This window comes from Rhinatrema bivittatum, chromosome 2, assembly GCF_901001135.1.
Source record: "Rhinatrema bivittatum chromosome 2, aRhiBiv1.1, whole genome shotgun sequence".
NCBI lineage: Eukaryota > Metazoa > Chordata > Amphibia > Gymnophiona > Rhinatrematidae > Rhinatrema > Rhinatrema bivittatum.
Genome location: NC_042616.1, coordinates 288118277 through 288146005, shown reverse-complemented (window position 1 = coordinate 288146005; position 27729 = coordinate 288118277). Strand labels below are relative to the sequence as shown.

General features: G+C 46.1%; 1 protein-coding gene across 15 annotated transcripts in view; it reads left to right on the top strand.

Annotated features, from left to right (window-relative positions):
- EZH2 (enhancer of zeste 2 polycomb repressive complex 2 subunit) overlaps window positions 1–27729 on the top strand; it is a 425637-nt gene that overhangs the window by 334574 nt on the left and 63334 nt on the right. For all 15 annotated transcript variants that reach the window (XM_029589584.1, XM_029589586.1, XM_029589588.1 and 12 more), the window contains one exon: window positions 4411–4589. In XM_029589584.1, the coding sequence (XP_029445444.1) occupies window positions 4411–4589 (179 nt within the window). The remainder of the gene's footprint in view (window positions 1–4410; window positions 4590–27729) is intronic.

Here is a 27729-nt window from a genome sequence, read left to right as displayed (position 1 = left end):
CACGATCACAGGACTACACCATACACCTGCCTCTACCAGCCAGAGTGCGGAATCAACTACGCTGGTGGTAACAGCCCTGCCACATGAGCCGGGGGTTACGAATGTCCTCCCCAACCTGGATCCTGCTCACCACAGATGCCAGCCTGAACGGGTGGGGAGCACACTGCGAGGAGCTCACCGCCCAAGGGCGGTGGACCAGAGAAGAATCAAGGTGGAATATCAACCAACTAGAGGCACGGGCAGTCAGGCTAGCGTGCCTGCGATTTGCCCACCGACTTCACAACAGAGCGGTCAGAGTGATGTCAGACATCGCCACCACGGTGGCATACATCAACCGACAGGGCGGAACCAGAAGCCAACAAGTGTCCCTAGAAATAACTCCCCATATGATTTGGGCAGAAGCCAATCTTCAGGACATCTCAGCCGTACACATCGCCGGGAAAGACAACACGGCGGCAGACTTCCTCAGCAGAGAAAGCCTAAACCCGGGAGAATGGCAGCTGTCACCCACAGCCTTTCAGATAATTGTGGATCACTGGGGGACGCCAGCCATGGACCTATTAGCAGACAGGTCCAATGCTCAAGTTCCCAGATATTTCAGCCGCAGGCGGGATCCTCGAGCGCAGGGGATCGATGCCCTGGTACAGCCGTGGCCTCAGGGGATCCTGCTATACGCATTTCCTCCATGGCCCCTGTTGGGCGCCATTGTTCACAGGATTCAGCGACACAGAGGTCTAGTTCTTCTAGTGGCCCCGGACTGGCCAAGAAGACCCTGGTACGCAGACATGAGAAGACTACTGGCAGGGAATCCTCTACCTCTGCCTCTGCTACGGCAAGGCACCATTCTCCACGAGGATCCAGCTCAATTCTCTCTTACGGTCTGGCCATTGAGAGGGCTAGACTGAAGAAAAGAGGATACTCAGAGCCGGTGATAGATACACTCCTCCGAGCACGCAAGTTCTCCACATCACTAACATATATCAGGATCTGGAGAATTTTTGAAGCCTAGTGCGATTCTCACAGCACCAATTCGCATACCGCAAAGATTCCTATCATTTTGGACTTCCTACAAGATGGACTTCAGAAGGGTCTGTCCCTCAGCTCCATCAAGGTACAGGTAGGAGCGCTGTCTTGCTGCGGTCCCAGACGTGACGGCAAATCCATTGCCCAGCACCCAGACGTTTCACGCTTCCTGAAAGGAGTTAAACACATTCGCCCGCCACTGAAGTGGCCAGTGCCCTTGTGGAACCTTAACCTAGTATTGGAATTTCTAGCGGGATCAGCCTTCAGGCCCCTTCGAGGCCTGTGTCTCCGTTTGTTAACCTTGAAGATGGTGTTCTTGCTGGCTGTGTGTTCAGCACGCCGCATCTCAGAGCTACAAGCACTATCCTGTCGTGATCCATTTCTCAGAATCACTCCAGAGGCCATCCATCTTCGTACAGTTCCTTCCTTTTTACCCAAAGTGGTCTCACACTTTCACCTCAACCAAACCATATCCTTGCCTACCACGGAAGGTTTGACGAAATCGGAAGAAGGTCGAATACTACGTCATCTCGACATCGGCAGACTGCTGTCCAGATACCTGGACATGTCAGAAGCAGTATGAAAGACGGACCACCTGTTCGTCCTGCACAGTGGGAAGAAGCAAGGGGAAGCGGCCTCATGGCCGACCATCGCCCGCTGGATTAAAGAAGTTATCAAGGCAGCCTACATAGAGGCAGGAAAACCACCACCTCTACAGGTCAAGGCTCATTCTACCAGAGCACAATCAGCCTCTTGGGCAGAAGCTAAGCTGCTGTCGCCTGCAGAGATATGTAGAGCAGCGACGTGGTCCTCCCTCCATACCTTCTCCAGATTCTACCGTCTGGACGTTCAGGCCAGGGAGGACACAGCATTTGCGAGGGCGATCCTATACGGTCCTCGTGCAGCCTCCTGCCCAGTCCGGGAGTAGCTTTTGTACATCCCATTTGTTTTGAGTCCATCTGCTACACACTAGGAAATGTTAAGATTACTTACCTGGTAATCTCCTTTTCCTTAGTGTATGCAGATGGACTCAGCATCCCGCCCGGCTGCCTGTATACATGGGGATTCGCTGACTCACGGTAAGCCATGTTTTGCTTATAATAGGGCTTCCACCCTGCCAGGTGTCGACTCCTTCCGGTTGAGAACACTGGCGGGCTCCAGCTACCATCAATTGGTCAGGGTAATCCTGCTGATTAATCGATCGGTCAGTACACATATAGCTATAACAGCTTTGCAAGGAAGATTACTGAATTGCTTTACTTCCTGTGGGGGGGGGTATATGTACCCGTGCTGACATCAGATCCGTCTCCAACTGCTAGCACGAGCACACTATACCCATTTGTTTTGAGTCCATCTGCATACACTAAAGAAAAGGAGATTACCAGGTAAGTAATCTCAACATTCTTTGGCCAAGTCTTCTACCCATAAGAATGTCAGTATAGTGGCAATAACATGATTAGAAAAATGTTAGTGGCCATTGCTAAAGATTGATAATAAATAGGTAATAACAAAAAGATTTAATCCCCTGAAAATTTGCACTATCGAGTTGTGATACTTGCTGCGTATGCCATTTAGGGGGCATTAGAGGCATGGTCCTATGAGCTGCTTTTTATACAGACTTCCTTTTTTTTTTTTTAACCTTATCCTGCTTTCTTCTACTCCTTTGTTATAGACTATGCTCTGTAGTATCTTATGTAAATGGTTTTTAATTTCTCCCTCCTGCAAGGGTTGCAAGCTCTGTAGTAGACTCTAGAATGTGGAACCCAAGTTAGGAATCAAACTCCTTTCTAGCACGTAGCAAAGCATAGTGAGTTCATTGACTAGCCCGACTAATTGTATTTTTGGTAAGATCTGTACAAATTTGTTTCTTTAAGGTTAGTAGTTTTATAATTTATCATGTAATATTTATTATTGTTTATTCAGTAGTAGTAATGATTAATTCATCATCATAATTACTTATATCGTGCTTTACCACCTGAAGACTTCAAAGCTTGTTACAAGATAGGTTTACAATGTATACATTTTGGTTGGTTTACAGTGGTACCATTGTACAAACATTAGGACAAGGGATAGGTCAAATAACATGGGGTAGGTTTAATAAATAGAGATTGAAGATTCTTAAAGAGAAGGAATAGTAACAGTGCCCAGGCTCTGTTACTATTGCTGTTGGACTGTTTTGGGAGTAGTACATTTTTTCTTGGCTAAAACATAGATGTCAGCAAATAACCACTTGTTTAATCCAACATTCCCATTTGTACCTGCCTACTTTACTGTTACGGGTTTTACTCAATCTACAGTCTTTCCTACCCCCTTTCCCCAACACAAAGGTTCTTTTGTGTCTGGCCCATGCTTGATATCTGTCACAGTTTTGACTCCTACCAGCTCCACTAAAAGTCTGTTTCAGGTATCTATCTTAGTGAAAGAGTATTTACCTATTTGGCAATTAACATTTCTGCCTATTCCCTCTTTAGAGAAAGAGAAGCATGTTGTCCAAATGAGTATCAAAGGAAAAAGATGTACAATCAAAAAACCAAGGGAAAACGATGTACAATATAATAAAGCAATCTCCAGAAGTGTTTGGAGGGAAGGTCGTGCTACTTGTTTTTACTTGTATATATGAGTATGAATGGTGTGACTGCTTTTTCATTATGTGTGTGTTAGGATTCTCCTTAGTGATATTTTCAGTTTGGTATTCTTATTTTTCATTATCGAGGTTAAGTTATAAGAATTATGTATTTGATATTTTTGATGTGTATTAAATATACTTGAACTTATTTATTTTATATTTACTTAATTATATTCCACTTCTCAGCACTTCAATGCAGATTACATTCAGGTACTATGTGTATTTCCCTGTCCTCAGAGAGTTCATAATCTAAGTTTGTACCTGAGGCAACAAAGGGTAAAGAGACTTACCTAAGATCACAAGGAGTGGCAGTGGTATTTGAATGCTGGTTACGCTGGTTTCTCTGGTTTGTAGCCTGCTGCTCTAACAACTAGGCTACTCCTCCACTCCAAGGTGTTTTGGATTTAAAGTTTGTATACATTATTTTGTATTTTTTTCATTAAATAAATGATTGCTTTATTATATTGTACATCTTTTTCCCTTGTTTTTTTGGTTGTATGTGGATGCATTAAAAACCATAACTTGTTTTCTGTCCAAATAAGTTCTATAGTTCAACAGGAAGCCAGGCAACACAGTTTGACTGCTATGGTTAGAATGGCGCTCAACAAGAGAATAGTGAGAGATAACATCCCAAGAAGCCTTACACTTAGTTTTCCATGTGCTTAGATATATATAAATATACACAGAGATGTTAGTAATATGTACCTAGGGTGAGTCTAGACTAATCATTCTCTATTCACTTTATTTACATTTTTTCAAAGGCCAAAATAGGTTTCCTGGATGCCGCTGCAAAGCACAGTGTAACACTAAGCAGTGTCCATGTTACCTGGCTGTCCGTGAGTGTGATCCAGATCTGTGTCTTACATGTGGAGCAGCTGATCACTGGGATAGCAAGAATGTTTCTTGTAAGAACTGTAGTATTCAAAGAGGATCCAAAAAGGTTGGCTTTCTTTTTTTTATTATAAGTAATTCAACTAAAGTTCTAATTGCTTTTCCTTAGTGACTTGTGATCAGTTTTTCAAGCTAAGTATTCTTATCACATTCAAGATTGGCCTCTACCTTGCTTTTCCAGGTACAGTATTAATAAAAAGAATTATCCTATAGGAAAACTATTTCCCTGTACGTACCCGGATCAGTCCAAACCATGGGTTATGCCTCCCTTCCAGCAGATGGAGACAAAGATAAACTTTAAAGGCACCCTCAGTTAAGCCGGTGTGCCTCCTGCATCCCTTCAGTATTTCTCTGTCTCCAGCAGAAGGAGGTCTTGCAAACCCTGCATTCTTGCCCTGTTTCTGGGGTGTAGGCTATCCCTTAAATTTATCTAAAAGTAAACTAGCTATAAGTTCTGAATCAAGCAAGTTTAAAAAAAAAAACATACAGTTCTTCTACTGAGAGAAGTTTTCTCTATCCGCCCAGGGGGTTGTTAGATCCTGCGATGTCATCCTCTCTGGTGGCAGGTTAAAGGAACTGGGGTTGGTAACCCTGCGGGGCTCCAGGCAGATGATAAGCAGGGTAAGTGATTACTGGTGATCCAGTCCCTCTCTTACCCCGAGCTGCTTTGGCTTTAAAAAAAAAAAAAAAAAATCGAGATGCCGCAGCCATCTTTGTATGTAGTATGTGGTGAAGCCACTACGCGGCTTTCTAGAACTGGGATTTGCTCCCGATGCTTACCTAGTGGGGAAGGCAGCTCCTTTTCAGGGTCTGCAGCATTGCCCAAGCCTCGAGGGGCTTCCAAACGCCCTGCTCAGCATGATTTCAGTGCTGATCCCTTTTCCCTCAGTGCAGGGACAGCAGCCATCTTAGGCACATGTGCAGCAGCTCAGGCTGATGCTATGGGGGAGGGGCTGTTTCCTCCAGCCCTGTCACCAGTCCCTGCCAGTCCTGATGATTTGTTTGATCAGGACCAGGATTTATTCCAAGGGGGACAGGATATTGATCCTGATTCTTTTTCTTTAGATTTTGTCCTCCTTATGCACAAAGCATTTTCAGATTCCAGGTCACACTTTCATATGGAGTCCCTGTGATCCGTCATCGCGGCGGTACGCAAGGGTGAATTCCTGGCCTCTCTGGATCTGATGGAGGCATACTTGCACATTCCCATACGCGAATATCATCAATCGTTTCTTCGATTTATGATCCTGGGAATGCATTACCAATTCTGCGCGCTACCCTTCGGGCTCACAACCCCGCCCCAGACATTCACCAAGGTCATGGTGGTGGTGGTGGCATTTCTCTGGAGGCAAGGCCTGCTTATTCACCCCTGCCTGGAAGATTGGCTTATCAGGGTGAAGTCCAGGGATGGCTGTGTGGAGGCGATCCGCAAGGTGACCACTTTTCTGGAATCCCTCGGTTGGGTCATCAATCAGGCCAAGAGCAACCTAGTTCCCTCTCAGTCATTGGACTTTCTGGGAGCCAGGTTAGACACGGCAGTTGGGGAAGTTTTTCTTCTGCCGGACCGGAGAAACAAACTGATGGACCAAGTTCAGCGCTTGTTGGATCTTCCCTTGCCCAAGGCCTGGGACTACCTTCAGGTGCTCGGTTCGATGGCATCCACTCTGGAGGTGGTTCCTTGGGCTTGTGCTCATACGAGACTGTTACAATGATTTTAAAACGATTACATCCTCTCTTATTTTTTCATGATTATCGTTCAGTGCTGCAAGCGCTGATTCTGTCAGGTTTAGACTATTGTAATGGTCTACATATGGAACTATCTGATTCTACCATTAGACCTCTACAACTGATTTTGAACTCAGCGGCTAGACTTCTTACTGGCACCCCTTTAAAACAACACATTTCACCAATTTTGCATAAACTACACTGGCTTCCAGTTAAACATAGAATCCAATATAAAATTATTATGTTAATTCACTCTTTGTTGAATAATACTGATTCCACTTGGCTATGTTCTACATTGCGTATCTATAAACCTCAGAGAGAACTCAGATCAACAGGTAAAAATTTACTGGAAATTCCTTCTGTAAAAAATGCAGCACTGAGTGTGACAAGGAGTAGAGCTTTCTCGGTTGCTGGTCCCATTCTATGGGAACGCTTTGTCAGACCCTCTAAGGTTAATAGGCAGTCGAAAGGAGTTCAAGAGGGCTTTAAAAACCCATCTTTTCCAGGAAGCTTTTAAGGATCTTGAACCTTCTAGTTAAGCAAATAAGGTTAAATATATTTAAATTATATAGTTCTGCTCTTATTTATTTCTGCTCTTTTAGTTTTTAACTGTAATGGCCAAATTTCTGTTTTGTCATATTATTTTTATTGATTGGCTAATATACTGTATTTTTATTTGTATTTTATTTTAAGTTTTATCTAATCAATTATTTATTTAATTTTAACTATTTCTGATTTGCTTATATTATTTTGATATTGTAAACCGCTTTGGTCAGTTAGTTTTACTGGTAAAACGGTATATAAACTTGTTGAAATAAATAAATAAATAAATTACTTTCTTGGTGGGATCCCAAGTCGGAGAATTTTCGGTTCCCTCTACTACTCACCGATCACACCAAGTCCAGTCTTGGGTGGTGGCTTTGCCCTCACAACCTGTCTCGAGGAATGGATCTGGAGATTCCAAGATGGACAGTGGTGACTACGGACGCCAGCCTCTCCGGCTGGGGAGCTGTCTGCCAATATCATTCTGTGCAGGGCAGTTGGTCCCCGGTGGAGTCCGGATGGTCGATCAATCGCCTAGAGACTAGAGCAGTTCACTTGGCTTTGCAACAATTTCTCCCACTCTTCCACCACCAGGCGGTTCGGATTCTCTCCGACAATATGACGGCAGTGGCCTATATCAACCGTCATGGAGGCACCAGAAGTCAAGCAGTAGCCGACGAGGCGGAACTGCTCATGACTTGGGCGGAGCAGAATCTTGCAATGCTAGCAGCCTCACACATCGCTGGGAAGGACAACATACAAGCGGACTTCCTCAGTCTGAGGCGCATAGATCCAGGAGAGTGGGAGCTCTCGGATGAGGCAATGGATCTCATCTCTCACAGGTGAGGGACTCCCCACATGGACCTGATGGCGATGAGGGACAATGCCAAGGCTCCTCACTTCTTCAGTCGCAGAAGAGATCACGGCGCAGAGGGGGATGCGCTAGTACTTTCCTAGCCAACCTCAGTTCTCCCATACGTGTTCCCTCCTTGGCCTCTGGTGGGCAAGGTGCTTCGCAGGATAGATGTCCACCCAGGGCGGATAATCCTAGTGGCTCCTGAGTGGTCCCGATGTCCGTGGTTTGCCGATCTCGTCAATCTGGCCGTGGAAGGCCCTCTACGGCTCGGGCATCTTCTCCAACAAGGGCCTATATATTTTGACCAGGCAGCTCGCTTCTGTCTAGCAGCTTGGCTTTTGAAAGGAGGAGATTGAGGAAGAAAGGATATTCTGAGGAGGTTACCCCACTACATTGCTACAAGCCAAGAAAATTTCTACCTTCCTCTCTTAAATTAGGGTATGGAGAGTTTTTGAGACGTGGTGTCGTGAAAGAGAGATTTTTTCCAGACACGCTACAATTGCTCAGATGTTAAACGTTTTACAAAATGGTTTAGCCAAGGGCTTGATTTTAATTCCCTCCGGGTATAGGTAGCGGCCCTCGGTTCCTTGGTTGGTAGCTCCGTGGCGTCGCATCCAGATGTGGTGTGTTTCCTCAGACTGCATCTGAAGCCCCCGGTCCGTCCGGTTTGTCCTCTTGGATTCTTAATCTGGTTCTTCGTTTATTGTGTGATCTGCCATTTGAACCCCTTAAAATGGTAACATTGAAAGACCTCACCTTGAAAACAGTGTTTTTGGTGGCTATCTGTTCAGCTCGCAGAGTTTCTGAGTTACAGGCTCTCTCTTGTAGGGAACCTTTTTTGAGGATTTCGGACTCGGGAGTTTCTCTGCATACGGTACCGAACTTTTTACCCAAGGTGGTCACATCTTTCCATTTAAGTCAATTGGTTGAGCTTCCGACCTCATGTACGAGAGCTTCGTTGGCTCGATGTTCGGCATGCTTTGCTGCGTTACTTGGAGATCACTAATTCTTTCAGACTTTCAGATCATTTGTTTGTCTTATGGAGCGGTCCCAAGAAGGGGCACAAGGCGTCTAAAACAACAATTGCTCAATGTCTAAGAGAAGCCATATCGTCTGCATACACTTGTAAAGGGAGGCCGGTTCCTGAGTGCCTGAAGGCCCATTCGGTTCGTTCGCAAGCAGCTTCATGGGCCGAATGCCAGTTGGCATCGCCTCAAGAGATTTGCAGAGCTGCTACTTGGAAGACGCTACATACTTTTGCTCGCCACTACCGCTTGGACGTTCAGGCGCCCGGAGACTTTGGCAGTGGCATATTGCGCGCGGGCCTTACGAGGTCCCACCCGGTTTAGGGAAGCTCTGGTACATCCCATGGTTTGGACTGATCCGGGTATGTACAGGGAAAAGAAAATTAGTTCTTACCTGATAATTTTCGTTCCTGTAGTACTATGGATCAGTCCAAATGCCCGCCCAAAGACTGGGAATGGGTAACTAGGTGATCTATACAGTCTGCGCACGCAAGTTTCATTTGTATTATTGCAGCATACTAAGAAAGAAAGCTACAGTTTTCATGTTTATGCGTTCATGTTTACTGTTCTGTTCTTGCTTGATTCATTGTTAGTCCTATTCTGCTTTGATATTCAATATACTGAAGAGATGCAGGAGGCACACCAGCTTAACTGAGGGTGCCTTTGAAGTTTATCTCTGTCTCCACCTGCTGGAAGGGAGGCATAACCCATGGACTGATCCATGGTACTACAGGACTGATCACTGGTACCACAGGAACGAAAATTATCAGGTAAAAACTAATTTTCTTTTATCACCTTTCCACTTTGGCCAAACAGCAGTAACTGCTTTTTGCTCAAGAAGAGGCTGTAAAAAGAGAACAGCAGAGAGGTGCTGCCATTTCAATAATGTTCCATTTCTGTTGACAAATGAAACAAAAAGCTTGAGGAATTAAGAATGGTTATTTACCCCTTTTAAGATAGTAATAAGACTAGGGGACCCTCGAAACCAGCAGGAAGCAGATTTTTTAAAAAGTATTTTTTTCACTCAGTGTACAATTAAGATGTATAATTTGTTGCTGGAGAATGTGGTCAAGAAATCTAGCATAGATGAATTTGGACAAGTTCATAGAGGAAAAGTCCATAAACAATTAATGCAGGTAGACTTGGGGAAAACCACTGCTTATCCCTGGGCTTGAGCAATTTGGGAACTGCAAGGTACTTCCAAAAGATCTGGATTGGCCACTATCAAAACAGGGTGCTGGACTTGATGGACCTTGTCTTCTGACTTAGCATGGCACTTATCTTCTCTATTATTTATTCCACCCCATTCAAGATGATATACCTGTGCACTCCGTCATCTGTACATAGTTTCCCTCTATTCCTATAGTTTTCATTCCTTTACTTCTCTTCTCTCTATCTGCCTTTGTTCTCCTCTCTTCCCCATCCCCACATTGTTAATTGTTATTGCCAGTTATTTATTTACTATCATTATTATAAATATTGTTTTATCGTTACACTGTATTTTCCACCTGAGTTCATTGTAAACCGGCATGATGTGCTGCACGAATGTCGGTAAATAAAAGTTAATAAATAAATAAATAAATAAATAAATATAAACCTTTATCATATCCCCTATGTCTCCTTTCAAAGCTGAGGAGCCCTAACCTGTTTAGCCTCCCTTCATAGGGGAGCTATTCCATCTCCTTTATCATTTTTTGTTGCCCTTTTCTAGTTTCGCTATATCTCTTTTGAGATAGGGCGACCAGAATTGCACACAGTATTCAAGATATGGTTGCATTGTAGATTTATTTATTTATTTAGATTTTTAATCTTTTCGCACTTTTTTATAAGCACTTCAAAGTGGATTACATCTATACAGAAGTAATTGTTATTATCCCAGGACAAGCAGGATGATAGTCCTCACATATGGGTGACATCATCAGATGGAGCCCTGGTACGGAAAACTTCTGTCAAAAGTTTCTAGAAACTTTTGTCTGGCACTCTGAGCCTACTGAGCAGGCCCAGCATGCCATGATATTCTCAGCCAAAGGGGTCTCCCTTCAGTCTCTTTTTTTTTCCGCCTTGCTGTAAGCAAAGCAGATCAGGAGCTCTGGAAAAAAATTTCCCTCATATTTACTTAAGGGAAGAAAACTTTTTTCAGTCACATTTTCTTCACATTTGGGTCTCTCTTCGACATAGTCTTGGTGAGTACATTTTTTGGTTAGCTCTCAGTCGATTCCGGCCACCTCACTATCGATTACCTGCCAGTCATCGATCGTTATTAGGCCACAACTTTATCATGGCCTCCGGCTTCAAAAAATGTCTGGATTGTAACCGGACTATGTCCATTACTGACCCACATTATGTATGTGTTCTGTGCCTGGGATCAGGCCACGATGTCCGGGCTTGTTCAACCTGTGCCCAGATGACACCAAAGGGCAAGCGTGCTCGTTTGGATAAGATGTAAGAATTGTTTAAAAAAAATTCCTTCGTCATCATCGACGTCGTCCCCAAGGGTAACACCTCCCTCGGTTACTAAACATCGAGGTGAAAAAAGAACCGATGACCAGCCATCACCATCGATATCCTCGATAGCATCTTCTTCAGCATCAAAAGGTCATCAAGAAAAGAAGCAGCATCGCCACCGATCCATCGGATAATAAGGCATCGACGTCAGCATCGAAGTCCATCGAACCGATGCCAAAGAAGATCCGTGTACTAGAGCCAACTCCACTGGCTGTACACGAGGAACCACAGCGCTCTCCACTGGGCTCGGTGTCAGAGGTTGTGCCACCACGAATCATCGTGGAACTGCCAATAGCACCAGCAGTACCTTCCCCAGTGACAGTGGACACTGTCCCAGTTTCCAGGGAAGAAGTGACTAATATAGTCCAACAAGCCATCGTCGAGGCTTTACGGAATCTACAGCCTCAGACAGTATCATCGGTACCGACACCGGCATCGGCATTGGACCAGTCAATTTTTCTGCCTTTGCTGAATAGACTCGATGCCTTGATAGGAGCTTTTCCTCCGACACCGACGGCACAGATTCCATCGATACAACCATCGACGCCATCGATGCCGATGCACCCACCGGTGGCTCCAGCCATCCTGATTCCCAGATCATCGGATGAGGACGATAGGGACTCCGATTCCGTCCCAGGACCATCTGGCCTTCACCGGCATCGAGTTCCAAAGAAACCCTTGATGCCATTCAAGGATCCATCAATGATACCTGGAATCGATTTCCACCAATGCCATTGAGGCCCATCAATGCCCTCATTACCAACGATGCCAAAACACATACCAGCAAAGGCTGTGTTTAAATCAAAGCATCATATACAACCAGAAGACCCTGACTCCCCTTATCATCCTCAATATACTCCTTGGACGGATGTTGATACGGATACGGAGTCAGAGGAACTGCAATCAGAGCCCTCTCCACCAGAGGAGAGAAAGAAATCCCCTCCTGAAGATTTGTCATTTACAAATTTTATTAAAGAAATGGCAGATACAATTCCTTTTGAATTGATCACAGAGGAGGATACCAGACATAAGGCCCTAGAAGTCCTTCAATTCATGGACGCACCGAAGGAAATAATGGCAATCCCAATCCATGAAGTCCTTTTGGAACTGCAACAACGAATGTGGGAACATCCCTGCTCAGTCCCAGCAGTAAATCGGAGAAAACAGATGCCATTTACTTAGTGCAACATGCTCCAGGGTACCAGAAACCCCAACTACCTCACCATTCGGTAGTTGTAGAATCAGCTCAGAAAAAAGCCCAAAACCAAAAACCTCACTCATCTGTTCCACTAGGGAAGGTGCAACGCTTCTTAGATACCTTAGGGAAGAAAGTCTATTAAGGTTCCATGCTGGTAGCACGCATTGCAGCATACCAGCTCTATATGACACAATACTAAAGAAACTTGTGGAAACAAGTACAGGGTATTGTAGATAACCTTCCACAGCAACATCAACTACCTTTGGCTACATTAGTTAAAAAAGGATTGGAATCTGGCAAACACGAGGTGAGAGCAGCTTATGACGTGTTCGAAACATCAACTCGTCTATCAGCCTCTGCAATAAATGCGAGAAGATGGGCCTGGCTCAAGGCCTCGGACCTCAGACAGGAAGTCCAGGAAAGACTAGCAGATCTCCCTTGTGTTGGAGACAATCTTTTCGGAGAAAAGATCCAAGCTACAGTATCTCAGTTGAAAGACCATCATGAGACACTCCGACAGCTCTCCAAATTGCCAGCAGATCAGCCATCCTCCCTAAGACGGCCAACTCACAGGGACACGAGGCAACCCTTCTATAGACCTAGAAGGTATTACCCACCTGCCTCTTCAGCACGTCAGTACCGTCCATCACAAAGAGGACGTCCACGTCAGCCAAAACAACAAAAAACCCAGCCACCACCCCAAACTGGACCAGCAGCGGGTTTTTGAACTGAATCAAGAGAACAGAAGCCTCTTTCTCAACCCTATGCCCTCCCTACCAGTAGGAGGTCGACTTCATTATTTCCAACACCAATGGAGTCTCATCACAAAAGACCAATGGGTATTAGCCATACTAAATCGGGGATATTGCCTAAAATTCAAAGCAATACCCCCGCATTCTCCTCCCATTCCACTTTGGACAAACATAGTCGTCACACCTCAACTCCAAGTAGAACTCTCTACTTTGCTGACTGCCAGGGCCATCGAACCAGTGCCCAGGTCTTAACAAGGCACGGGGTTCTATTCCCGATGTTTCCTAATTCCAAAGAAAACAGGCGGCCTTTGCCCTATCTTAGACCTCCGAAATCTCAACAAATTTCTACACAAAGAAAAGTTTCGGATGGTATCTCTGGGAACCATCCTTCCATTACTTCAAAAGGGAGATTGGCTCTGTTCTCTGGATCTTCAAGACGCTTATGCACACATACCAATTTCCACACAACATCGCAAGTACCTACGATTCATCGTGGGAAAGAATCATTACCAGTATCGAGTCCTAACATTCGGACTGGCCTCTACTCCTCGAGTATTCACAAAATGCCTAGCAGTAGTGGCCGCACATCTAAGAAAAAACAGCATTCATGTTTTTCAATACCTAGACAATTGGCTGATCAGAAGTCCATCCAGGCAGGGAGCTCTCTCTGCCTTGGAAACCACAATAACACTATTGCACCTCCTGGGATTTCTCATCAATTATCCAAAATCCCACATTAAGCCGTCTCAACTCCTCACATTCATCGGAGCAGACCTAGACACCACAGTGGCGAAAGCTTCCCTTCCAAGCGACCGTGCCGACAATCTGGCACATGGCAAACATTATAATTCATCACCAGTTCGCATCCGCCCATCAAATTCTGGTTCTCCTAGGACACATGGCCTCGACAGTACATGTTACACCTATGGCAAAGTTAGCCATGAGAAGAACTCAATGGACTTTGAAATCTCAATGGCTACAAGCTTTCCAACCACTGTCGTACACAATTCAAATCACCGACCAGTTACGTCTGTCGCTCCACTGGTGGACAAATCAAACAGCACTACAAGCTGGCCTCCCATTCCAACAGGCAAATCCGCAAGTCATCCTGACTACAAATGCCTCCAACCTTGGATGGGGAGCTCACGTCAACAACCTTCAAACACAAGGGACATGGACTACGCTCGAAAAGCAGTATCAGATAAACTTCTTGGAACTTCGAGCGATGAGATATGCCCTTTATGCCTTCAAAGGCTGCCTCTCAAACAAGACTGTGCTGATACAAACAGACAACACAGTAGCAATGTGGTACATAAACAAACAAGGAGGCACAGGCTCTTATCTGCTATGCCAGGAAGCAGTACAGATTTGGGCTTGGGCTCTAGAGCATTCCATACATCTCCGAGCAACTTATCTGGTGGGCATAAAAAACATCCTAGCGGACGATCTCAGTCGACATTTCAATCCCCACGAATGGTCGCTGAACCCACGTATAGCGAGCAAAATCTTTCAACGCTGGGTTCGCCCAACCATAGACCTCTTTGCATCCAAACTGAACCACAAAGTGGAAAGGTTCTGCTCCCTCCACGGACGTCGACAAACAGTCCCCAGGGATGCATTTGCTCGCCCCTGGAACACAGGTCTTCTATATGCGTATCCTCCAATTCCGCTTATAGCGAAAACTCTCGTGAAGCTACAACAGGACAGAGGGACAATGATCCTCATAGCCCCATATTGGCCACGACAAGTATGGTTTCCCATACTCCTCGACCTCTCGATCTCACAACCAATCCGCCAGGGCACAGAGCCCACTCTTATAACTCAGAATCAGGGCAAGTTGTGTCATCCCAACCTGACAACTCTTGCCCTAACAGCTTGAATGTTGAAAGCTTAATTCTGCAACCACTTAATCTTTCAACACAAGTCTCTCAAGTTCTAGTAGCTTCACGAAAGCCTTCCACACATAAATCCTACAACTTTAAGTGGACTAGATTTACAAAATGGTGCACACAAAAAGGTATAGACCCTTTCTCCTGCCCCGCTTCTTCTTTACTAGATTACCTATACCACCTGTCGGATTCTGGTCTCCAGACATCCTCTGTATGGGTACACCTAAGCGCCATAGTGGCTTACCACAAGGGAATAGGGTATACGCCAATAACAGCACAACCCCTAGTAAGTAGATTCATGAGAGGCTTACTTCACCTTAAGCCTCCCATTCGACCACCGGTCACTGAATGGGACCTGAATTTAGTACTAACAAGGCTCATGCGCTCACTGTTCGAGCCTCTACACTCCTGTGATGAAAAATTCCTTACATGGAAAGTGCTTTTCTTAGTAGCCATTACATCAGCTAGAAGGGTCTGTGAGTTGCAAGCTCTAGTCACATACTCACCCTACACAAAGTTCCTGCATGACAGAGTAGTCCTTCGTACTCACCCCAAATTCTTACCAAAAGTGGTAACAGACTTTCATATCAATCAGTCAGTAGTCTTGCCTACTTTCTTTCCAAGACCTCACTCTCACCAGGGAGAGAGAGTCTTACACACCTTGGACTGTAAACATGCACTAGCTTTTTACCTGAATCGCACGGCGGTCCATAGGAAATCCACCCAACTCCTTCTTTCTTTCGACAAAAATAAACCAGGAGTTGCGGTAGGAAAACAAACTCTCTCCAACTGTATTGAATTTTGTTATGAAAAAGCAAAGATTCCTCTCCAGGGGCGAGTAAAAGCGCATTCAGTAAGGGCTTTGTCCACATCAGTAGCACGCTATCGTTCAGTGCCCATTCTTGACATATGTAAAGCTGCAACATGGAGTTCCCTTCACACCTTTGCAGCTCATTATTGTCTGGACAAAGAAGGACGACAAGATTCAGCCTTTGGACAATCTGTCTTAAAGAACTTATTTCCAGTATAACTCCAACTCCTTCTACATCCATCCTGCTGTGATTTTCAGGCTGCCTCATTTTTTCCAACAGTGAACCAGTTGTTGTGCTTGTTGCACAAGTTGTATGCTATTGGTATACTGTAAAAATGACTCAGCCTGTAGCTTGCTAATCACCCATATGTGAGGACTATCATCCTGCTTGTCCTGGGATAAAGCAAAATTGCTTACCTTGTAAAAGGTGTTATCCCAGGACAGCAGGATGTAGTCCTCACAGAACCCACCCACCTCCCCGCGGAGTTGGGTCCGATACGTTTTATTATTTTATTTTTTTAGCTCACGCATATTGCTACTAATGAGACTGAAAGGAGGCCCCTGTGGCTGAGAATATCATGGCATGCTCAGTAGGCTCAGAGTGCCAGCCAGAAGTTTCTAGAAACTTTTGACAGAAGTTTTCCGTACCAGAGCTCCATCTGATGATGTCACCCATATGTGAGGACTACATCCTGCTGACCTGGGATAACACCTATTACAAGGTAAGCAATTTTGCTTTCTCCTAGGACAAGCAGGATGGTAGTCCTCACATGTGGGTGACATCATCCGATGGAGTCTGGCAAGGAAACCTTTTGTCAAAGTTTCTAGAAACTGATTGGCAGATTAGGCATGCTCAGCCTGCTGCTATCCACGTGTCCACGTGAGGTTCCCCTTCAGTCTCTTCTTTTCCGCGGTACAGGAGCCTCACGGTTGTGGAGCTCCAACTCCTTGAAATTGTTTGAAACGTTTTCGAGTAGTTTTTTCCTCATCTGGTCCCTCTTCGTGGTCGTTTTTCTTCCTTCCTGGTAGGTACCCTTGCTTTTCAGCCTTTTTTGTCATTCTTCGCGGTCGATTCCTGACCCCTGCACTGTGGTGCCAGTCGGACATCAACCGCGCACTGGCCTCCTTTTCGATGGTGTCGTCAGGTTTTCGACAGTGCCCCTAGTGCCTGCGGACCGTGTCAATCACGGACCCACACAAGGTCTGTATCCTCTGCCTGGGTGCCTGACACGACGTCCATGGAGTGCCATTTGTGTGACCAAATGACACCCAAAGGGCATCTGGCACGCCTAGATAAAATGGAGCAGCTCTTCGGGACTCCGAAATCTTCCACTCCTGCTTCAGTGTCCTCAACACCCAAGGATTGTGGGGAACCACCTCAGTCTCTTCCTCTGGCGACCCCACTATCCAGCCCCCCTAAGGATCAGGGAGAGGGAGATCAATCCTCTGTGGTCTCTCCCCTCCCGCAGACCTCAGGGTCATAGACATCCTTGGTGCCAGGGAAAGACCAGGCCGAGCACCGGAAGTCCAGAAAGCACCAACACTGGTCACCATCTCGACACGGTTCTGGTTCCAGAGCTGAATCGGCAGCAACCAAGCCACTGTCGAAGCAGCACTGGCCAACGGAGGGCCCATATTCTGGTGCTCCCGGTAGCCTGAGGCATTTCCCACCGACTCCGGTGCAAGGTGCCATGCCACCTGGGGAACCCGAGGGCGTGCCAGCGACACCTCGTCCCCCTTCATCAGTCATGACCACTCAGGACTTGCAGGAGGAGTTGGACCGCAGGGTGCAGTCGGCAGTGCTCAAAGCGCTCCAGAGTGTTGAGTTGCCAGTGCCACCAGCTTCCATACCAGTGCCCAAGCCTCCGCCATCGATGCTCACACCCCTGCTGGAGTGTCTGGACATCCTTCTTTGGTGCCCTATCAATGCAACCGGTGCCCAAGAGGCCTCCAATGCCTCCTTGGCCACCAATGCCCTCCACCAGAGTGATCCCGATTCCCAGGTCCTCTGAGGAGGATGAGGCCTCAGGGACCAGGCAACCTTGCCCATGGTTCCCTGGGACACTGCCGACTCCTCACGGCTTGCCTCAGCCGATGCCCCCTTCGATGTCAGGGGTTCCATCGAGGCCATCTGTGTCCTCATGGCCTCTGGTGCCCCTGGGCCTAGGCCAACTGACCCTCATGGCCCCTGTCCTCGTTACCCGGGTCCCAGTGAGGAGGAGGGTCCCTATGACCCTTGGGATGACGTCTCTTTGGACTCATCCTCAGAGTTCTCAGACGACCCCATCTCGGAGCCTTCCCCACCGGAGGAGAAGCGTTGATCTCCACCCAAGGACCTGTCATTTGCGAGCTTTGTAAGGACAGTGGCAGAAGCCATCCTCTTTCAGCTGCTTTCGGAGGAGGATACCCACCATAAGATAAGAATATAAGAAAATGCCATACTGGGTCAGACCAAGGGTCCATCAAGCCCAGCATCCTGTTTCCAACAGTGGCCAATCCAGGCCATAAGAACCTGGCAATTACCCAAAAACTAAGTCTATTCCATGTTACCATTGCTAATGGCAGTGGCTATTCTCTAAGTGAACTTAATAGCAGGTAATGGACTTCTCCTCCAAGAACTTATCCAATCCTTTCTTAAACACAGCTCATTGATGCTCCCAAAGAAATCGTGGCAGTGCCTATCCACGACATTTTTAAGGAGCTCCTCCTCCAGATGTGGGAACACCCAATGTCAGTGTCCCCGGTCATCAGGAAGGCCGATGCCACCTATTTAGTGCAGCAGGCTGTGGGCTTTGAAAGGAGGCACCTCCCCCACCAGTCGGTGGCTGTGGAGTCTGCCCTGAAGAAGGCCAGACGTTCCCGGATGCATGCTTCCGCCCCTCCAGGGTGTGAACACAGGTAACTTGATGGCATAGGGAGGAAAATGTTTCAGGGTGCCCTGCTAGTAGCCTGCATTGCGGCCTACCAGCTGAATATGACCCAATACAACTGCAATCTTTGGAAACAAGTCCAAGACTTTGCATATGGCCTTCCCCAGCAGCAGCCTGAATCTCTTGTAGCCATTACCGCTCTGGGCCTTGAAGCGGGTAAGCATGAGGTGAGGTCCACCTATGACGTGTTTGAGACTGCAGCCCGCCTGGCTGCCGGAGGCATTGGCACCAGAGGCTGGCATGGCTCTGAGCCTCAGGACTCTGGCCAGAGGTTCAAGACAGGCTCACAGATCTCCACTGTGTACTTGCGAAAACCTGTTGGGGGACAAAGTGAAAAAGGCCATGGTGCAGCAGAAAGATCAGCATGATACTCTTCAGCAACTTTCTGCTGGCCCCTCCGAAGGCTCGTCCTCCACCAGGAAAGCCTCAAGCCTTTTTACCGGCCAAGGAAATACTATCTTCCAGCCGCTCAAACTCGACCACCCTGGACCAGCTCCAGGGGTCATGGCTAGCAACAAAGAACTCCGAGGACCCAGCCAGCCCCCCAGCAGGTCACGTCTTCGGGCTTTTGACTGGCGGCGAGGGGGCATGAGCCAGATGCCGGTTCCCCTGGCAGTCTGTCCCCCAGTCGGTGGCAGGCTCCTTTGCTTCACCGACCATTGTGAGTCATTCCCATCAGACCAATGGGTCCTCTCCATTGTCCGCCACAGCTACCGCCTGAATTTCAGCAGGCTCCCAGAGTCCGCTCCCCCATGTCCATCGTGAGGTTTGTCTGCTCATCAGGTCGTTCTTAATCAGAACTTTCCGCCCTTCTTGTGGCGGGCTCAGTAGAACCGGTTCCCCACAAAGAAGCAACGGCTTCTACTCTAAGTACTTCCTAATTCTGAAAAGGAGCGGCGGCTTGCACCCCATCCTCGACCTTAGGGCGCTAAACAGGTTTCTCATAAGAGAAAAGAGAAAAGACAATCCTTAATCCTCATTATCTATCTGCCATTCAAGACTGGCTATCACAGAATAAATAAAGTTGTAGTATCATCTTAAGCCCTTCCTAGAACCATCCAACTTTAATACTGTTTTTCAGGCCTTAGTACTTTCGGGCATTGACTATTGTAATTCCTCTACTCTGGTTTTCCTTTCTCTACCATATGGTCTCTTCAGATTATACAAAACTCAGCAGCTTGTTTACTAATTGGATCAAATATATGAGATCACATTACTCCTGTTCGCAAAATCTTACACTGGCTTCCAGTCAATTTCTGCATACAATACAAAACGTCTGTAATCATCTACAATATGCTGCACAATATTTTTTCCCCTTGGATACAATCCACCCTGAGAATTGGCACGCACTCCCTCATGTGCCCTGCATTTTGCGGGCCAGTTGATGTTAGACACTCCGTCTCCCAGAGTATTACGCCTCACTGTAACCAGAGAGCGTTCCTTCTCTATCCATGAACCCATCCTCTGGAACTTGTTACCAAGCCATATAAGTTTGTCCAAAGACCCTATATTTTTAAATAAATTTATTAAAAACACATTCCTCTCCACTTAGGCAGGCCAATCCACACACCTGGGTTTTGCACCTCTGCTAACAGATGGAGATGGAGTAAAAGCTTTCGTCACAGATATATAGCCCTGCCCCAACCCTGCCAGTATTTTACATCTCCAGCAGATGGTGAACATGCATCTCCCTACTGGGAATTGCTTGTAGTAAAAAAAAAAATAAGAGGAAAATGTAAGAAGAAAAGGAGAAGTTTGATAGTACCGCTTGCCTGCTGAGTGACACCAGTAGGTCCATCTCAATTTCATTTTGGATTTTTTGGTAGGCCCTACGTTTTGACTGCTATGTACTCTGTCCTTGCGGTGACCTTGACAACAGTGTTCCTTGTGGCAAACTGTTCTGCGTGTAGGGTTTCCAGCTGCAGGCCTGATCTTGCCAGGAGCTATTTCTCTTTTTAATGAAAGCAGTCTCTGAGTTTCAGTTGAACCAGTCCATCTCACTGCCATTTCTGGTCAGGGAGAGAGATGTAGAAGAGTCATCTTTTGTGGTCCTTGGATGTCAAGCGGCATATTGTCAGGTATCTAGAGGTCACTGGGCCTTTGCATAGGCCGAATCGCTTGTTTGTCCTCCATAGCTGGCTGGATTTAGGAGGTAGTCACAACCACATACATGGATGCTGGGAAGCCATTAACTAGTCTGGTTCAGGCCCATTCCATTCGAGCACAGGCAGTGTCATGGGTGGAAGTTAGATTGTTGTCTCCTGTTGATATTTGCCAAGCTGCGATGTGGTTCTCCTTACACACCTTTCTAGGTATTATCATCTGGATATGCAAGCCCGGGAGGATGCAGCCTTTGTAGATGTGGTTTTGACTGGACTGCAGGCAGCCCTCTGCCCTATTCGGGAATAGTTTGGGTACATCCCACTTGTTTTGGATTCATCTGACTGGACGCTAAGAAATGAGAAATTACTACTTACCTGATAATTTCCTTTGCTTTAGGACAGTCTGAGCTCAGTGTTGCTTATTGGCTGAATATTGCAATGGTTATCTGTTTTTCATCAAGTTTTTTACTAGTCTGTCCACAGATAGTGGAATGTACCAAATACTTTAGGAATACTGGGCTTGATGGACCAAGGGTCCATCAAGCCCAGTATTCTGTTTCCAACAGTGGCCAATGCAAGTCACAAGTACCTGGCAAGTACCCAAACATTAGATAAATCACAAGCCACTGTTGCTAATTAATTACCATAAAGGAGTTTATGGATTTTTCCCCTAGGAACTTAACCAAACCTTTTTTAAACCCAGTTACACTAACTGCTGTAACCATATCCTCTGGATGTATATACTGTGACGTCAATTTAATCTGTTTCCAATTGCTGGTAAGAATGCATAACCCACTTGTTCTGGATTCATCTGACTATCCTAAAGAAAAGGAAATTATCAGGTAAGTAGTAATTTCTCCTTGTTGTTCCTTGGTGGCTCTGGCTAGTCTGCGTCTCACTCAGGAGTCTGAAGGAGTGGGGTCGGATAGCAGAGCGATAATGGAACCGGGAACCACCTTCTTTGCTGATGCAGGCTGTGACCTGTGGCAGTGGAAACTACCTTAAGGAGGCTGTTGGACTTGAAGGCCATAATTCCTGTTCCCGAATCGCAAAAAAATATGGACCGCTATTCCATTAATTTGGTTGTACCCAAGAAAGAGGGGTCTTTTTGACCCATCCTGGATCTCAAAGGAGTCAATAAGCATCTGCGGGTGACTCATTTCTGAATGGAGACTCTGACTCCGTAATAATGGCAGTACAATCAGGGGAATAGCCCATGTCTCTGGATCTGATGGAAGCATAGCTGCATATTCCCATTCACTGAAAACATCAATGATTCCTGCAGCTTGCTGTTCTGGGTGTGAGTGTGAGTATCATCTTTTGCATACCTTGGATGTCAAGTGGCATCTGATGCAGTCTTTGGTGGTTACTAAATCTGTCCGGAAGTCTGATAGACTGTTTGTTCTCCATGGTGGGGGTAAACAGAGTGAACCTGTGACTTGGGAACTATAGCCCGTTGGGTTGAGGATGTCATCATGGCCGCCTATGTGGATGCTAAGATACCTTTGACGAAGCAGGTTAGACCACATTCCACGAGGGTTCACGCGGTATTGTGGGCGGAAATTCAATTATTGTCTCCTGTCGAGATTTGCTGAGCAGTAATGTGTGGTCATCCATACACACCTTTTCCAAGTATTACCACTTGTACTCTCAGGCTCGGGCGATTACACTGCCTTCGCACGGGTGGTGTTGACTGGACTGCAGGCAGCCTCCCACCCTGTTCGTGAGTGGAAGCATGAGTGGTTGATTGTTAATAGTCATATTCAAGTATAATCTGTTTGTCCACAGTTTGGCTTTTCCAAAGAATACTGGCGGGCTGATGTTTGTGCAGGGCTATATATCCGTGACATCAGCTTTTACTCTGTTACCATCTGCTGGTAGAGGTACATAACCCACTCATGTGGATTGGCCTGTTTTCCTTAGTGGAAAGGAAATTATCAGGTAAGTAGTAATTTCTCCTTTATTTCAGATGGCATTCCCTGATGTATAATATCCTTGATGTACTGCCTGTGATGGCATATGAATATTCGATCTCTTGTTCTAACTTCATGCATAATCCGAGTAATTTTGCCTCCCTTAACCATAATACTATTAGATGGTATCTATTTTGCTTCTGTTAAATATCTCATCCAAATTTTATTGTGTTTTCTTGTGGTGTTTTATTTATTATGCATGTTTTATTGTACCCTGCTCCAAACTACTTGGAGGGGCGGATAATAGATACTTTTAAATAAATAAATAAATAAATAAATAAATAAATAGGTACTGCTTTCGTAAAAATATGAGCACGAAGTACCTTTGCTCTCCATGTTTGACATAGCCTGTCGTAGTTTTGAGGACAGGACAAATTATCTTCTTATTTTGTTGGATATCTTGTTGGCTTTTGACACCTTGAAACATTGTTTAGATGGCTTGACTACAAGACATTGGCATTCACCAAACAGTGATTTTAATCATTTCTTACAGGTTATACTCAATGAGTCTGTAAAGAGCATGCCATTTCCTCATGGTCTTAATTAACCACGATGGTCCCTCAAGGGTCAGCCATCTTTGCTACATTCTTTAATATATACCTTATTCCATTGTGCAAATTGTTGGTTGGTTTAGGTCTCTGTTTTAAAATCTTTGCAGACAATATCCAGGTTTTTGGGGTTTTTTTATCTTGGTTCATTCACCATGGCATATGCTTCACCTTGCTAAGATTTGTATAGTAAAATCATGGTTGTCTAAGACAACAAGTTATCTTTAACCACTGAAAAAACAGAATTGATGATTTTGAGCAGATTTCCAGCAGTTTATCCACTCAGTGAATTGCTGTTCAGTGGTCATAAGTTAACTATTTCTCAGCAGGTTCGCAATTTATGTGTGATTCTTCAAAGTGATTTGTCGATGAAAGCTTTTCTCACAGGACAAGCAGGATGGTAGTCCTCACATATGGGTGACATCACAGGATGGAGCCCACTCATGGAACACTTCTGTCAAAGTTTCCAGAACTTTGACTAGCCCCTACTGGGCATGCCCAGCATGGCACTAATCCTGCAGCCAGCAGGGGTCCCCCTTCAGTCTTCTGTTTTTCCGCGCAGCAGTAGCCACGCTGTTAAGGAACTCTGCAGTCTCTCACCTGGTGGAGAAATCAGGTCAGTCTCCTCCGAGGCTTGCCCTTTCAGGCTCCAGACCCTCAAATAACTCTCACCACCAATGCTTCCAACCTCGGCTGGGGTGCCCATGTGGCCAATCTGCAGACACAAGGATCTTGGTCTCCAAAGGATGCCAAACAGCAAATCAATTTCCTGGAGCTACGAGCAATCAGATATGCTCTCAGGGTATTTCAGGATCGCCTCTCCAATCAAGTCATCCTGATCCAGACGGACAACCAGGTGGCCATGTGGTACATCAACAAACAGGGAGGGACGGGCTTCTACCTTCTGTGTCAGGAAGCTGCGCAGATATGGGCGAAGGCCCTCTCCCACTCGATGTACCTCAGGGCCACCTACATGCCGGGAGTGGACAATGTGTTGGCAGACAAGTTAAGTCGCACCTTTCAACCGCACAAGTGGTCTCTCAACCCCTCAGTAGCGAACTCGATCTTTCAACAATGGGGTTATCCTCAAATAGACCTCTTTGCGTCACCTCAAAATCGCAAAGTAGACAATTTCTGCTCTCTCATTCGCAGCCAACACTATCAGCCAAGAGACACATTCTCCCTATCATGGGCAACCAGTCTCCTATATACATTCCCTCCACTTCCACTTCTCTCGAAGACTCTCGTGAAGTTACGTCAGGACAAGGGAACCATGATCCTGATAGCACCTCACTGGCCACGCCAAGTGTGGTTTCCAATACTTCAGGATCTCTCCATTCGCAGGCACATTCCCTTGGGAAAGGACCCGCTTCTAATCACTCAAAACAACGGGTGCCTATGCCACTCCAATCTTCAAGCCTTGTCCCTGACTGCATGGATGTTGAAAGGTTAATCCTTCAGCCACTTAACCTTTCTGAACCAGGTTCCCGTGTCCTTATTGCATCACAGAAACCTTCCATGAGAAAATCTTATTCTTACAAATGGACCAGGTTTACGTCATGGTGCTCTTCTCAGTTCCTTGACCCCTTTACCTGTCCAATCACGAAGTTTCTGGACTATCTCTGGCACTTGTCAGAGTCAGGTCTAAAAACTTCCTCCATCAGAATGTATGTCAGTGCAGTAGCCGCTTTCCATAAAGGTGTCGGGGATGTTCCCATATCAGTACAACCCCTTGTAACACATTTTCTAACGGGCTTGCTTCACCTCAAGCCTCCTCTGCAATCTCCGGCCCCTTCTTGGGACCTGAACCTAGTTTTGGGTCAGCTCATGAAAACACCATTCGAGCCTCTTCAATCCTGTGACCTTCGATATCTCACATGGAAAGTGATTTTCCTTTTGGCAATCACTTCCGCTCGCAGAGTTAGTGAATTACAGGCTCTAGTTACCTATCCGCCTTACATTAAACTTCTGCAGGATAGGGCGGTACTCCGCACTCACCCTAAATTCTTGCCTAAGGGAGTTTCGGAGTTTCATCTCAATCAATCCATTATACTACCTACCTTTTTTCCCAGGCCCCATTCCAATCCAGGAGAGCAGGCTCTGCATACCCTTGACTGCAAACGGGCTTTAGCGTTCTGCCTAGACCGTACAGCTGCCCATAGGAAAAGCACTCAATTATTTGTCTCTTTCCATCCTATCAAATTGGGGCAGCCTGTGGGTAAACAGACTCTCTCCTCCTGGTTGGCGGACTACATATCCTTTTGCTATCAGCAAGCGGGCATTCCACTTCAAGACCGTGTTAAAGCACACTCTGTGAGGGCCATGGCAACTTCAGTAGCACACCTACGCTCGGTGCCGCTTCCTGACATCTGCAGGGCTGCAACCTGGAGTTCTCTCCATACCTTTACAGCCCATTATTGCTTAGAAAAAGCCGGAAGACAAGATTCCATCTTCGGCCAGTCTGTCTTGCGCAACCTATTTACAATGTGACGTACCAACACCCTTCCGCCTGCCTGGTGGGGTTCAGGATGTCCTTGGCCAAATTTCATCCCAGGCCTAGTGCCTTGCACGCCTGCATACATTTGGTGCATACTCGGGCATCCTCAACTCGGTACTCACCCATATGTGAGCACTACCATCCTGCTTGTCCTGTGAGAAAGCAAATGTTGCTTACCTGTAACAGGTGTACTCACAGGACAGCAGGATGCTAGTCCTCACGAAACCCGCCCGCCGCCCCGCAGTGATGGGGGTCATAACGCTTTCTTATTTTATTTTCGGCACTACCTGTAGCTTTTTAACAAGATTGAAGGGGGACCCTGCTGGCTGCAGGGTTAATGCCATGCTGGGCATGCCCAGTAGGGGCCAGTCGAAGTTCTGGAAACTTTGACAGAAGTGTTCCATGATTGGGTTCCATCCTGTGATGTCACCCTTATGTGAGGTCTAACATCCTGCTGTCCTGTGAGTACACCTGTTACAGGTAAGCAACATTTGCTTTCTCACAGGACAAGCAGGATGGTAGTGCTCACATATGGGTGAGTACCGAGTTGAGGATGTCCGAGTATGCACCAAATGTATGCAAGGTATAACCTGTACTGAATGGTACAAGCTCTATATGCTATGTCAATTGAAACCATTATAGTCAGCTGATGATTTTTGGCCAGTTCTCCAAGCTGTAGTCCTAACCAGACTCAATTACTGCAATTCATTCCTTTTTGTTCTGCCTGTTACCCAGTAGCCCTTTCTATGAAAAGACAGTAGTGCAGCACCAATGCATGTCCTATTGAGAATGAGAAAATGCAACAAAGAAGATTGATACAAATCCCTACCTACTAGTAAAATACTTCAGTCACACATACAAATCCGACCTTCAACAAATACAGAATAAAAGACCACAAATTACAAATGTGGAGACAAAAACTGAGATGGAAACCTCAAATAGCTACTCTGCAAGCAGTCTAAAACTGGAGAGCTAGAAACCGAAATAATATCCTCCTACATTAAGCAAAGTATAAAGGTAGGAGAAATGCACATTCCCAAAACTGACATATTATGGCTCTTGCACCCTGTCACTCCCCTTCCATGCCACCAACATCCTTCTCTTTTCCCAATTACTCCCTTTCAATCATCTACTCACACTCATATCCCTGCCCAACATTCCTGACACCCCACATTATCTTCCCTATGCTTCCTCTCTCCCCTCCTTGATTCTCCCTGCCCCCTTCATCCCATCTCCTTGCTTGCCCAGCTACCCCGACCCCCTGTTTCCCACCCCTTCCTGCTTAGCAGCTCCCACACTCCCTCTCCATTCCACCTTCATCTTCCCAGCATCCCCAACCTCCTTTCCCCCTCCCTCCACAGGGTGAAAAGATCACCAGTAGGTTCACTTCCAGACAGAGGAGGGGAAGAGAAAGTTTGCATCCCATCAGGCCCAGAACAGCAGGAGCTGGCAATGTCTCACTCTGATCTGGGTGAAGGAGGAAACAGTCTCCCACTTGGGCCAGAAAGAAAAGAAGGAAGTGAGAGTCACCTCCCATCAGGCCCAATGTAAGAAGTCAACCAACTCCCACCTGGACTGATAAGGAGGCAGCCGTCTGCTGGCCCTGCGACACACCTTCCAGGACCTCCCGACACACCTGTTGAGAACCACTGTGCTAGAAAATATAGCAGCCAATTAAATCAACTAGGTCACTTTTCTGGAATATATTTAGGGACCATTTTTTGCGGTTTTTATTTTATTCCCTGGGAATTCCGGTGTTACTACAAAAATAAATCAATTAAAAAATAACTTTGTTGTAACAAACAGGAGAAAATCAGTGGAAAAGTCATTTTCTC